The sequence below is a fragment of the Mesoplodon bidens genome (assembly GCF_964165515.1).
Source record: "Mesoplodon bidens genome assembly, chromosome: 11".
Classification (NCBI taxonomy): Eukaryota; Metazoa; Chordata; class Mammalia; order Artiodactyla; family Ziphiidae; genus Mesoplodon; species Mesoplodon bidens.
The window spans coordinates 52,463,245-52,477,454 of NC_138167.1; the positions used below are offsets into that span (position 1 = coordinate 52,463,245).

Genomic DNA, 14,210 nt, shown 5'->3' on the forward strand with positions numbered 1-14,210 from the left:
ATTGCCCATCTTACATAATAATTTGAATGATCTTTTTCCTAATGTTACATTTTAAAGAAATTTTGTTGTAGTAATATATTTTAAAACATACAGTCAGAACACTGGGAGGAATATGTTTCCAAATTCCAGCTGGTAGGTTGGTCACTTTTCAATAAAGGTGCCACGTCTGTTTCCTTCTGAAACTGAAAACAGTTTTGTGGTTATATATTTTATAGTTAATATTACAATATCCAGATTATCATTTGTAGTCAACATATTTCAGGCAACGAGTAGAGTAATTAGCCATTTAGATACTTTACAGCACCTAAGCTCTTTTCTCTGAGCTACTGGCAATGCGTGATGGCCTGTGACAAGTCTTCACAACTGGTTTTCATTTTTAGAGGAAAAGAGCCTTTGTACATACCTTTGAGGTACTTTGTCTACCTTGTAATTTGACTTGGTTAAAGCAACTACTGTTAACTTCACATGATCAGGAGATAACTCTGAAGTCTCAAATATGGGTATAATTTGTTTTCTACAATATATATTCATTTTCCATGCAACTTTTAAAATATATATTAATCAATTCAGCCATAGATTTCCACAGCTTCGATTTTAAAGTGAGCAATACTGCAGTGCTAGCAGACCAGCTTGAAACAGCCAGTCATCTGCCTGTCCCTGTCTTAACTGTACTTACTCTCAACTCCACTGTGGTGACCATCACTTGCCAAAAAATGCTAGAACCAAAGGCATCACTGAAGATAAAGATAGCAAACCTGTATTTGTGGCTGCACAGCTAAAACAATAGGAAAGGTGCTCGAGTGTGTATTTAAGTTCACGCTGACCTTATAGGGTCAGAGGTGCTTTTGGCTCTGGCTCTGGTGCTTCTCCGTGTGGCATTAGGAGCAACAGTAGCAGTCATATTATTCATTGTTTTGAAGCAACTTTGGCTGATAGGGTGAGGGCTCCACTACTGGTACTTCTAGGAAACTGTTAAGCTCCACAAGGTCAGGGACCATGTCCTCTTCTCTATCTTTGGGTCTATAGCCAGCGAAAGAAGGAATAGTTGCTGAACATTATTTAAATAAACAAGAGAAGTAGCACCTCCAATTCTGCTGTCTTGGTTTGGGCAGTGGTTCAGGAGATGGTGATCCACATTTCAGAAGCAATTTTCGTGGCACAGGTGGCCCAGATCCAGAAGGTTATTTCTAAAGGATATAAGGAGTGCAAGGCAGAGGTGTTGGCCATGGAATACACTCCTGCTGTCTGGAAGCCTCTATAGTGGCTACAAGATGAGGATATGAATTAGTGAATTGGATGGCACCTTCACTATAAGCCCATACAGAGTGCCTCCTAGAATTGCATTCTCCAATTTTGGAGAATGAAAGACCAGATTGTGAAGCATGACCTCTCCTATGGCTGTTTGTGTGATTCTGGATGAATTTGTCTCCATGGATTCTAGTGTGCTAAACAATTAAAAACCATAAGCATATTCAGAGTTGAAAATACGCAATCATGGCAGAAAGATTAGGTAAAACTGCCAGAAAAGAACAGGTAAACCTTATATATTTATTTTTATGGTGTATTGTGGACACATAAATTGTGGATTGTGACACAGAATGTAGTGAAGTTTTTGGTGAATCATCTAGAACAGTATTTTCCAAGCTCTAATGCATGTTCAGATCACTTGAGGATCTTGTTAAAATATAGATTCTGACTCACCTGTCCAGGGTGGGGCCTGAGATTCCTTATTTCTAATCAGCTCTAGGTGATACGGATGCAGCTGATCAATGAGTGAATCTCAGTAGCAAGATTTAGGATACTGTTTCTCAAACTTGGCTTCACATTGGAATCATTAAAAAGCCAGGGAATTTTAAAAGATGCTGATGCCTGGGTCTCAGCCCTTAAGATTCTGATTTAATTGATAAGGGATGTGGCCTGAGCTTAGGGATTTGTGAAAAGCTACCTAGGAGATTCCAGTGTGCAGCTAAATTGGAGAATTGATGCTCTGGCTCAGACTGGCTTCAATTTACTTTTGAGAAAAAGTATTCATTTTAGGCATCTAATATTATATTTTTTTCCTTGCAGGTTGCAGCGATCTACAAGGACTCAAGTATTGGAAATCTTATAAACATAGTAATTGTAAAATTAGTTATAATTCATGATGAACAGGTAAGAAACAGTTCTAAAAGTAGTAATCCTAGCTGCAGTAGGCTCTTAGCGGGAATATAGAGAGAGATCATGAAACTCTTATTAGAAATGAGATATTTTAAAAATGTATATTGCAAAACTTGATTTGAAAAGGAGTGGAGTTAACTTTTTCTGTCGTGATGGAAACAAAATGGAATGACAACAGAGGAAGTTACAAAAATTAATAAACAATTAAAAATTTAAGGTTGAAAACATTTAGGTATTCACTTTTATAATCCTACTGTTGAAAGATTTAAAATATAGTAATTTTCAGAAGTTAGTTTTTCAATCCCAAATATTGGAAGGTCTAATTTGATTCTGTTTTGATCACAGTGTTTTAAGTATTGCTGAAATATGTTTTAGATATGAGGGAGAGATGATACCACTTCTTCATTTGCCTGTGAAAATGCTATTTAATGAATTGCATAAACACTGACAGGCTTGAAAGGAAAAAGGCCATGAATGTTTTGACGTAATGTTAAATTGCTGATTTTTTGTGTGTAGGAAGGACCAGTCATCAGTTTTAATGCAGCTACCACGTTACGCAACTTCTGTTTATGGCAGCAAACTCAGAATGTTCTTGATGATGCCCACCCATCCCACCATGATACTGCTGTTCTTATCACTAGGTACAGTTCTAGAAATAACCCTTGCAATGAAATTGTTTACCCTTTATCTCCTGCGTGATCACCAATACTTCTTCTTACGTTAATTGTTTATCGATAATACCTAGAAACGTTCTATGAGAACTTGTATTACAAAAGATACCATTGAATGAAAGCATTCTTCTGTTTTTTTCAGACCAGAACACTGGCCTGATTCCTTAGGAAATTAGCAACGTTAGGTTGCTAAGTAATGGTTTGACATAAACAAGATAATTTCCTTATTATATTAGTGACAGAGTAAGAATTAGGAAAATTACTTGGAAATTAATATAGTTATGGAACTGAGAACACGTTTTGTTTCTCCCCTAACTTGACCTTTAAATCGCTTGTAAAAGAAAGCCTTTGAATTTATTTTGGACTCCCTATACTTAAAAATATCGAGCTGTTCCTTGTTTTGATGCTCAATGCATGACTTAATTACTGGGCTGCTTTTGCTAGGGTTTTTCTCAAACCTATTTATTTATATGCAGCTGCTGCTATTATAAAATGAGTATCCATTTTACATGTACCACTATACATTGTTAATTCACATCTTTGTTTCAGCTACAGTCATGCTACTAGGATATTTAGATCCTGAGTTTGTTGTTTGTTTTGGTTGGTTGCTTGGCCAAGGGGGAAAATCCTGCTTGAGGGTCAGACTCAGAGAAATTTTGGCTTTCTAGAACCCTGAAATGAAAACCTTTAGTTCATGTAAAACAGCTGACATATTGTCCATGTGCTTTATTTCTTTTCTAAACTAAAACAGAATTGACTCAAATTTATGCAGAGTATTCTATTACCAATCCATGGTTCTGCCCTGGGTTATAGTTAGAGGCCAAGCAGCAAAGACGGAAGATAATAGATTAATGATGGGAGGGAGGAAAAGGGCTGTAAGAGGAGACCATGAGGGAGGAGACTAGAGAACTGTCATAATGAATGTTTAGGGACTAAGTAATTTAAGAAGGAAAAAATTTAAGCAACTTGGTAACATCTGAGAACATCATTATTTTGCAGCTGAGAATAATAGCTGAAGTTCATAAACGCATTGGAACATCAAGAGTATATTACATATACTACTGCATAAATAAAGGCAGAGAGGAGAAAAATACACTTAGAAAGCCTTTCATTGAACTTCGTTAAGCTTCAACTGTTCACAGCAATCACTTTTATATAGCACCTATTGCTTATTGATATGCAAAAATGGTGCATTACTCTAGGTTTAGGGTAATAGTCATGTCATAGTTAAAGCTTCTTTATCTTTGTTTTGGCATGTTGCAAAAATATTTTCTGAAAATGCTTCAAAATCTTTTGTTTTAAGGGAAGACATTTGTGGAGCTAGAGAGAAATGTGACACATTAGGTAAGTTATTTGGTAAATAAAATATAGCTTATATAATTGTTTACTGAATTATTTAAAATGACGTTTCGATTATCTTCCTTTTAATTTACACATTAATCATTTTGATTATTAATTAATGGTTAGTGTCACTATTATTTGATTCTGCTCTAAGTTTTAAAGAATAAGAGCTAATATTTATGTACCAATTAATTTCTAAATATCAAGTGCTATGCAGAGCTGGACATTTTAAAGTGTTTTATCGTGTAATATTTGATCCGTACAAAATAGTGCATAAAAACTTATATGCAAATTTAAAGCAAAAAAAAAAATAGTCATGAATCCACCACCAGATTTAAGAATTAGAAATTTATTGGTACTGTTCTATGGCCTGTGCTAAGTCCTTATTCTCTCCCTCGCACTTCCCCAAGAGGTAACCAATAGCATAAATTTTGTATGTGGCAGTTCCTTCCATCTTTTGGAAAATAGTTTTATTGTATATGTATATATTCCTAAAAGAAATTGCTTGATTATGCTTATTTTTGAGCTTTAGTTCATGCATTTTCACTGCTGTACAATATTTCATCCACAGTTCACATATCTATATCCTGTCAGTGAATATTTGGGCTGATTCCAGCTGTTTTCTATTATGAACTTTATTATAAGAACTAAGGTATATTCCTACGGTTAGAATTGCATGCCATTAAATGTGTTCATGTTTAACTTTATAAGATATACCAAATTATTTTCTAAAGTGGTACCAATTTATACCTTTAATCAATAGTGTATAAGCATTCATTTTGATTATATCACTATTAATACCAGGATCTTCAAATTTCTCATTTTTGCCAATCCAAATTTAATATATTTCATTATAGCAATAATTTTCAGTTCCCTGGTCACTAATGAGTTTGGACATCTTTTTATATATTTACTGGTCATTTATATTTCCTTTTTAGAGAAGAATGAAAGAAATGAAAAAAACATTGCCTATTTTTCTGCTGTGGTATTTTTCATTTTCTTACTGCCTTTTAGTGTTCTTTGTAACTTCTTGATACCCAAACCCTTTTTGGTTTATATGTATTGCAAATATCTGTTAATAATTTGTTCCTTAGTGTTAATTGTTTTGTGTGCGTGAAAATATATGCTGTAGCTGAATTTATAATTTTAGGTTTAGCAATTTTGTATCTTACTAAAGAAATTATAGCCTTCTGAGCCTTCTGTAGCTCAAAAGTCTGAGTGTATTATCCTGTTTTCTTGTAAATATTTAAAAATTTGTCTTTTCACATTTAAATCTGTAAACCGTTTGGCATAATTTTTTTGATGTGGTATCAAATAGGGATCTAGTTTTGTAAGTTCCTTTTCTCTGTGGATGTCCAGTTTCCTCAGATCACACATTGACTAGTTCACCTCCTTTCATTAGAATGTGCAATGCCATATATAAAGTTTCTGTTTGCACTGACACGTGCAAATCATCCTGTTGTTTCATTAATCAATACTTTTTATTTAGTCCATGTGCCAATTTCATATTAGTTCAAATTTTATAGCTATATAATAAATCATCATAATTCATAGGGTATATAACTACATCTAATTTTCTTCAAGAGTATTTTGGCTATTCTTGGACCTTTGCTCTTCCATAAAAATTTTAGACCAGCATGTCAAGTCATTATAAAACAATTATCTATTTACGAAGGTCTTTTTAAAATTTCTTTCAGTAGTGTATAATATTTTCTTTCAAAGCTGGTCATGCACAACTTTCATTTACCTCTTTTATTAGTGTATGGTCTATGATGTTGATTGGTAGAAATGCATTAGATTATTTGGATTATTGATTTTAAATCTAGCCACCTGATTCATTACTCTAATTAATCCTTATAATTTACCTGTGGATATTTATATCACTTGTGAATTATGGCTATTATTCTTCCTCTTCTTCAATCCTTATAACTTTCTTTTGTTTTTCTCTTTTTCTTTCTTTTGTCTTAAAGCAAGACAAAAACCTTGTTGAATGTTGAATAGAAATGATGATGGTAGCCTTTTTTCCCTGGATTTTAAAAGGAATACTTGTGCAGTTTCACCATTAGGAATAATATTTGACATAGGTTCTTGGCAGATAAACTTATCATCATAGTTTTCTGAGACTTAAAAAATGTATGCTTTTTTATTAAAAAATTTTTCAGATATTGAAATGATCATACGATTAATTTAATCCTGTGAATTCCTTTTATGAGTTTGGTAGCACTAAACCAAACGTGATCAAGGTTTTTCCTTTTTTTTTTTTTAAACTCACTGCTAGATTCCATTCCATGCATATATTTTCAGGAGTGAAATGATCTTCCTTCGATTATATTTGTCTAATTTTGATACCAAGGTTTTATTCACCATACAGAATTTGTTGGAAGTGTATTATTTCTTTTCCCATTCTCTGGAAGATTTTATATAATGTTGGAATGATCTATATCTTGAAAGCATGGGAGATCCCACCTAGAAAACCATCTGGGTTTCATCTTTCCTTTGTGGAAGATATTTAACTATTTAATTTTTCCAACGGTAATCAAACTTTTAGAAAAATCTTCTTGAAGGTATTTTATAAAGTGTGCTTTTCTAGATATCTGACCATTTCTTTTAGTAGTAGTAAAATTAGTTTAAATTATTCTCATAGCATTTTCTTTTAAGTTCTGTCAGTGGCTATACTTCTGCCTTGTTTTATTTCTGATATTATCTACTTGCACTTCTTTATAATGGCCCAATTTCACTGGAATATTGTCTATTGCATTTGTCTGTTTAAAGGATCAAATCTTTGCTTTCAATCTCATTTTTATTTCATTAATTTCTGCTCTCTCTTTCCTTTTCTTTCCAATTTACTCCTGCTGTTCTATTTATAATGTAAACTGACTGTTAGCTCAATAACATCCAGGATTTTTTCTTTTCTAATTTTATTGTTTAAGACTATCGATTTACTTCAAGGTATCATTTTATTGTGTCCCACAAATTTTGATAGGTATTTTTCATGTCATTTAAAATTCTAAATTCTAAGTATGTATAAATTCATCATGATTTCTTTTTTGACTTATTAATTTAGAAATACATTTAAAAATTTTATGAATATATTGAGACTTACTGTTTTTTGTTTATTAAATTCTAATTTAATTTCACTGTAGTTGGAGAACATGATCTATACGATACCCATTCTTTGAAATCTTTTGGTATTATCTGTATGGTCTATTATGTGGTCAGTTTAAAAAAATGTTTCATGTATGTTTAAACAGAATGTACATTCTTTAACTATGGTATACAGGTTTCTATATGCCTGTTAAATCAAACTTGCCAATTATGTTGTTCAAATCAACTATATATTTACTAATTTTTTGCTTACTAGGTCACTTACTTGAAACATGAATATATCTCTGTCACTCTCTCCATTTTCAATTTTACATTATAATTTTTACAATTACAGTATTCAAATTTTTTGTTTCATCTACTTTCAGGCTAACTCATTAGGCATATATAAGTTTGAATTGAACCTTTTACAAATGTGCAGTGACTTCTTTTTATCTCTAATAATGCTTTTTAAAGAAAATCAAGTCAGTATAGCTTTATTTTAAAGTACTGTGTCTGGCAATACTATAGCTACCCAACTTTTTCATTTTTTTAGGTCTCTGAACTTTTTTTTTTTTGCATCTTTATTGCAGTATTATTGCTTTACAATGGTGTGTGAGTTTCTGCTTTATAACTAAGTGAATCAGTTATACATATACATATGTTCCCATATTTCTTCCCTCTTGTGTCTCCCTCTCTCACACCCTCCCTATCCCACCGCTCTAGGTGGTCACATAGCACCGAGCTGATCTTCCTGTGCTATGCTGCTGCTTCCCAATAGCTATCTATTTTACGTTTGGTAGTGTATATATGTCCATGCCACTCTCTCACTTTGTCACAGCTTACCCTTCCCCCTCCCCATATCCTCAAGTCCATTCTCTAGTAGGTGTGTGTCTTTATTCCCGTCTTACCCTTAGGTTCTTCATGACATTTTTTTTTCTTAGATTCCATATATATGTGTTAGCATACGGTATTTGTCTTTCTCTTTCTGACTTACTTCACTCCGTATGACAGACTCTAGGTCCATCCACCTCAGTACAAATAACTCAATTTTGTTTCTTTTTATGGTTGAGTAATATTCCATTGTATATATGTGCCTTAACTTCTTTATCCATTCATCCGATGATGGACACTTAGGTTGCTTCCATATCCTGGCTATTGTGAATAGAGCTGCAATGAATATTTTGGTACATGACTCTTTTTGAATTCTGGTTTTCTCAGGGTATATGCCCAGTAGTGGGATTGCTGGGTCATATGGTAGTTCTATTTTTAGTTTTTTAAGGAACCTCCGTACTGTTCTCCATAGTGGCTGTACCAATTCACATTCCCACCAGCAGTGCAAGAGTGTTCCCTTTTCTCCACACCCTCTCCAGCATTTATTGTTTCTAGATTTCTTGATGATGGCCATTCTGACTGGTGTGAGATGATATCTCATTGTAGTTTTGATTTGCATTTCTCTAATGATTAATGATGTTGAGCATTCTTTCCTGTGTTTGTTGGCAGTCTGTATATCTTCTTTGGAGAAATGTCTGTTTAGGTCTTCTGCCCATTTTTGGATTGGGTTGTTTGTTTTTTTGTTATTGAGCTGCATGAGCTGCTTATAAATTTTGGAGATTAATCCTTTGTCAGTTGCTTCATTTGCAAATATTTTCTCCCATTCTGAGGGTTGTCTTTTGGTCTTGTTTATGGTTCCTTTGCTGTGCAAAAGCTTTGAAGTTTCATTAGGTCCCATTTGTTTATTTTTGTTTTTATTTCCATTTCTCTAGGAGGTGGGTGAAAAAGGATCTTGCTGTGATTTATGTCATAGAGTGTTCTACTTATGTTTTCCTCTAAGAGTTTTATAGTGTCTGGCCTTACATTTAGGTCTTTAATCCATTTTGAGCTTATTTTTGTGTATGGTGTTAGGGAGTGATCTAATCTCATACTTTTACATGTCCCTGTCCAGTTTTCCCAGCACCACTTATTGAAGAGGCTGTCCTTTCTCCACTGTACATCCTGCCTCCTTTATCAAAGATAAGGTGACCATATGTACGTGGGTTTATCTCTGGGCTTTCTATCATGTTCCACTGATCTATATTTCTGTTTTTGTGCCAGTACCATACTGTCTTGATTACTGTAGCTTTGTAGTATAGTCTGAAGTCAGGGAGCCTGATTCCTCCAGCTCCGTTTTTCATTCTCAAGATTGTTTTGGCTACTCGGGGTCTTTAGTGTTTCCATACAAATTGTGAAATTTTTTGTTCTAGTTCTGTGAAAAATGCCAGTGGTAGTTTGATAGGGATTGCATTGAATCTGTAGATTGCTTTGGGTAGTAGAGTCATTTTCACAATGTTGATTCTTCCAATCATAGAACATGGTATATCTCTCCATCTGTTGGTATCATCTTTAATTTCTTTCATCAGTGTCTTATAATTTTCTGCATACAGGTCTTTTGTCTCCTTAGGTAGGTTTATTCCTAGATACTTATTCTTTTTGTTGCAATGGTAAATGGGAGTGTTTTCTTGATTTCACTTTCAGATTTTTCATCATTAGTGTATAGGAATGCCAGAGATTTCTGTGCATTAATTTTGTATCCTGCTACATTACCAAATTCATTGAATAGCTCTAGTAGTTTTCTGGTAGCACCTTTAGGATTCTGTATGTATAGTATCATGTCATCTGCAAACAGTGACAGCTTTACTTCTTCTTTTCCGATTTGGATTCCTTTTATTTCCTTTTCTTCTCTGATTGCTGTGGCTAAAACTTCCAATACTATGTTGAATAAGAGTGGTGAGAGTGGGCAACCTTGTCTTGTTCCTGATCTTAGTGGAAATGGTTTCAGTTTTTCACCACTGAGGACGATGTTGGCTGAGGGTTTGTCATATATGGCTTTTATTATGTTGAGGTGGGTTCCCTCTATGCCTACTTTCTGGAGAGTTTTTATCATAAATGGATGTTGAATTTTGTCAAAATCACTTTCTGCATCTATTGAGATTATCATGTTTTTTTTTAACATTTTTATTGGAGTGTAATTGCTTTACCATGGTGTGTTATTTTCTCATATGGTTTTTATCCTTCAATTTGTTAATATGGTGTATCACATTGATTGATTTGCTTATATTGAAGAATCCTGCATTCCTGGTATAAACCGCACTTGATCATGGTGTAGGATCCTTTTAATGTGCTGTTGGATTCTGTTTGCTAGTATTTTGCTGAGGATTTTTGCGTCTATGTTCATCAGTGATATTGGCCTGTAGTTTTCTTTTTTGGTGACATCGTTGTCTGGTTTTGATATCAGGATGATGTTGGCCTTGTAGAATGAGTTTGGGAATGTTCCTCTCTCTACTATATTTTGGAAGAGTTTGAGAATGTTGATGTTACCTCTTCTCTAAATGTTTGATGGAATTCACCTGTGAAGCCATCTGTTCCTGGGCTTTTGTTTTTGGAAGATTTTTTATCACAGTTTCAATTTCAGTGCTTGTGATTGGTCTTGTTATATTTTCTATTCCTTTTTGGTTCAGTCTCAGAAGGTTGTGCTTTTCCAATAATTTGTCCATTTTTTCCAGGTTGTCCATTTTGTTGGCATATAGTTGATTGTGGCAATCTCTCATGATCCTTTGTATTTGTGCAGTGTCAGTTGCTACTTCTTTTTCATTTCTGATTCTGCTGATTTAAGTCTTCTCCCTTTTATTCTTGATGTGTCTGGCTAATGGTTTATCAAGTTTGTTTATCTTCTCAGAGAAGAAGCTTTTAATTTTATTGATCTTTGCCATTTTTTCTTTGTTTCTATTTCATTTATTTCTGATCTGATTTTTATGATTTCTTTCTTTGTGCTAACTTTGGGCGTTTTTTTTTTTCTTCTTTCTCCAATTGCTTTAGGTGTAAGGTTAGGTTGTTTATTTGAGAATATTCTTGTTTCTTGAAGTAGGATTTTATTCCTATAAACCTCCCTTTTAGAACTGCTTTTGCTGCATCCTATAGGTTTTGGGTCATCATGTTTTCATTGTTGTTTGTTTCTAGGTATTTTTTGATTTCCTCTTTGATTTCTTCAGTGATCTGTTGGTTATTTAGTAGCATATTATTTAGCCTCCATGTGTTTGTATTTTTTACAGCTTTTTTTTCCTTTAATCGATATCTAGTCTCATAGTGTTGTGGTTGGAAAAGGTAATTGGTACGATTTCAGTTTTCTTAAATTTATCAAGGCTTGATAAGACCCAAGATGTGATCTATCCTGGAGAATGTTCCATGAGCACTTGAGTAGAAAGTGTATTCTGTTGTTTTTGGATGGAATGTTCTATAAATATCAATTAAGCCCATCTTGTTTAATGTGTCATTTAAAGCTTGTGTTTCCTTATTTATTTTCCTTTTGGATGATCTGTCCATTGGTGAAAGTGGGGTGTTAAAGTCCCCTACTATTATTGTGTTACTGTCAATTTCCTCTTTTATGGTGGTTAGCATTTGCCTTATGTATTGAGGTGCTCCTATGTTGGGTGCATAAATATTTACAATTGTTATATCTTCTTCTTGGATTGATCCCTTTATCATTGTGTAGTGTTCTTCTTTGTCTTTTGTTATAGTCTTTACTTTTAAGTCTACTTTGTCTGATATGAGAATTGCTACTCCAGCTTTCTTTTGATTTCAATTTGCATGGAATATATTTTTACATCCCCTCACTTTCAGTCTATATGTGTCCCTAGGTCAGAAGTGGGTCTCTTGTAGTCAGCATATATATGGGTCTTGTTTTTGTATCCATTCAGCCAGTCTGTGTCTTTGGTTGGAGCATTTAGTCCATTTACATTTAAGGTAATTATTAATATGTACATTCCTATTACCATTTTCTTAATTGTTTTGGGTTTGTTTTTGTAGGTATTTTCCTCCTCTTGTGTCTCCTGCCTAGAGAAGTTCCTTTAGCATTTGTTGTAAAGCTGGTTTGGTGTTGCTGAATTCTCTTCACTTCTGCTTGTCTCTAAAGGTTTTAATTTCTCCATCGAATCTGAATAAGATCCTTGCTGGGTAGAGTAATCTTGGTTGTAGGTTCTTCCCTTTCATCACTTTAAATATGTCCTGCCACTCCCTTATGGTTTGCAGAGTTTCTGCTGAAAGATCAGCTCTTAACCTTATGGGGATTCCCTTGTATGTTATTAGTTGCTTTTCCCTTGCTGCTTTTAATATTTTTTCTTTGTATTTAATTTTTGATATTTTGATTAATATGTGTCTTGGCATGTTTCTCCTTGGATTTATCCTGTATGGGACTCTCTATGCTTGCAGGACTTGATTGACTATTTCCTTTCCCACGTTAGGGAAGTTTTCAACTATAATCTCTTCAAATATATTCTCAGACCCTTTCTTTTTCTCTTCTTCTTCTGGGACCCCTATAATTCGAATGTTGGTGCATTTAATATTGTCCCAGAGGTCTCTGAGACTGTCCTCAATTCTTTTCATTCTTTTTTCTTTATTCTGCTCTGTGGTAGTTATTTCCACTATTTTATCTTCCGGGTCACTTATCCGTTCTTCTGCCTCAGTTATTCTGCTATTGATTCCTTCTAGAGGATTTTTAATTTCATTTATTGTGTTGGTCATCATTGTTTGTTTGCTCTTTTGTTCTTCTAAGTCCTTGTTAAATGTTTCTTTTGTTTTGTCCATTCTATTTCCAAGTATTTGGATCACCTTTACTATCATTACTCTGAATTCTTTTTCAGGTAGACTGCTTATTTCCTCTTCATTTGTTTGGTCTAGAGGGTTTTTATCTTGCTCCTTCATCTGCTGCATATTTCTCTATCTTCTTATTTTGTTTAACTTACTGTGTTTGGGGTCTCCTTTTCACAGGTTACAAGTTCGTAGTTCCTGGTTTTTTTGGTATCTGCCCCCAGTGGGTGAGGTTGGTTCAGTGGCTTGTGTAGGCTTGGTGGAGAGGACTGGTGCCTGTGTTCTGGTGGGTGGGGCTGGGTGTTTTCTTTCTGGTGGGCAGGCCCACGTCTGGTGATGTGTTTTGTGGTGTCTGTGAACTTATTTTGATTTTAGGCAGCCTCTTTACTAATGGGTGGGGTTGTGTTCCTGTCTTGCTAGTTGATTGGCATGGGGCCTCAATCACTGGAGCTTGCTGGATGTTGGGTGGAGCTGGGTCTTAGTGTTGAGATGGAGATCTCTGGGAGAGCTCTCACTGATTGATATTACATGGGGCCAGCAGATCTCTGGTGGTCCAATGTCCTGAACTCGGCTCTCCCACATCAGAGGCTCAGCCCTGACCCCAGGCTGGAGCACCAAGTTCCTGTCAGCCACACGGATGTTTTACAGGGTCTTTCTCCACCCAGGGACTCAGCCAGGATTTTAGGCAATGGGTTCTGAGTCCTAAAAGTGCCTCTCTTTGGGAACTTGCAGAACATGACATAGGAGAGGATTCAATATTTTCTTGGAGTTGGATTTGCTTTCTTATACTTCTCCCATTGCCCCCAAAAATCCTCCCCTGAGTAGCTGCTGCTCCTTTATTCTTAACTCCTCAACTGAACACACCCTAAGGATAGTTCTTAATGACAAATACAAAATGTTGGTAGTAATTACTAGGTTTGCTGCTTATTTATCCTTTTGCAAATACTGTTGCCTTAGTCTCTGAGCATGTTTTATCAAGTATGTTAAAAATGGTTTTTATTCTTTAACATGATGGATTGGTGACTCTGTGTAGCTTCTTACACTTCCAAACATGGGGAATCTGTGTCAGATTTGGGCCTATGCTACTTTATTCTATCTCTGCCCAGTTTTAGAGAACCTTTAATCAACATGAGTGAATCTAGGCACAAACCCTCAGCCGGCTGCTTGGTACCATAAGACTATACATTCACTTTGATTTTTGTTGGTCTTGCCTATGGAGATATTTGATCATGGTCTCTAATCATATGCAATGCATATTTTTACAGATATGTCATGTGACTAAAATGTTTAGTTTATAATATATCTATCTTTAAGCATGTAACATAAAGTTTAGGTGGT

At 34.7% G+C, this 14,210-nt stretch overlaps 1 protein-coding gene across 2 annotated transcripts in view; it reads left to right on the plus strand.

Moving 5' to 3' along the window:
• Window positions 1-14,210, plus strand: part of ADAMTS20 (ADAM metallopeptidase with thrombospondin type 1 motif 20) — a 190,033-nt gene that overhangs the window by 64,514 nt on the left and 111,309 nt on the right. For both annotated transcript variants that reach the window (XM_081247912.1, XM_081247911.1), the window contains exons 5-7: window positions 2,068-2,151; window positions 2,674-2,798; window positions 4,132-4,172. In XM_081247912.1, coding sequence (XP_081104038.1) covers window positions 2,068-2,151; window positions 2,674-2,798; window positions 4,132-4,172 — 250 coding nt within the window. The remainder of the gene's footprint in view (window positions 1-2,067; window positions 2,152-2,673; window positions 2,799-4,131; window positions 4,173-14,210) is intronic.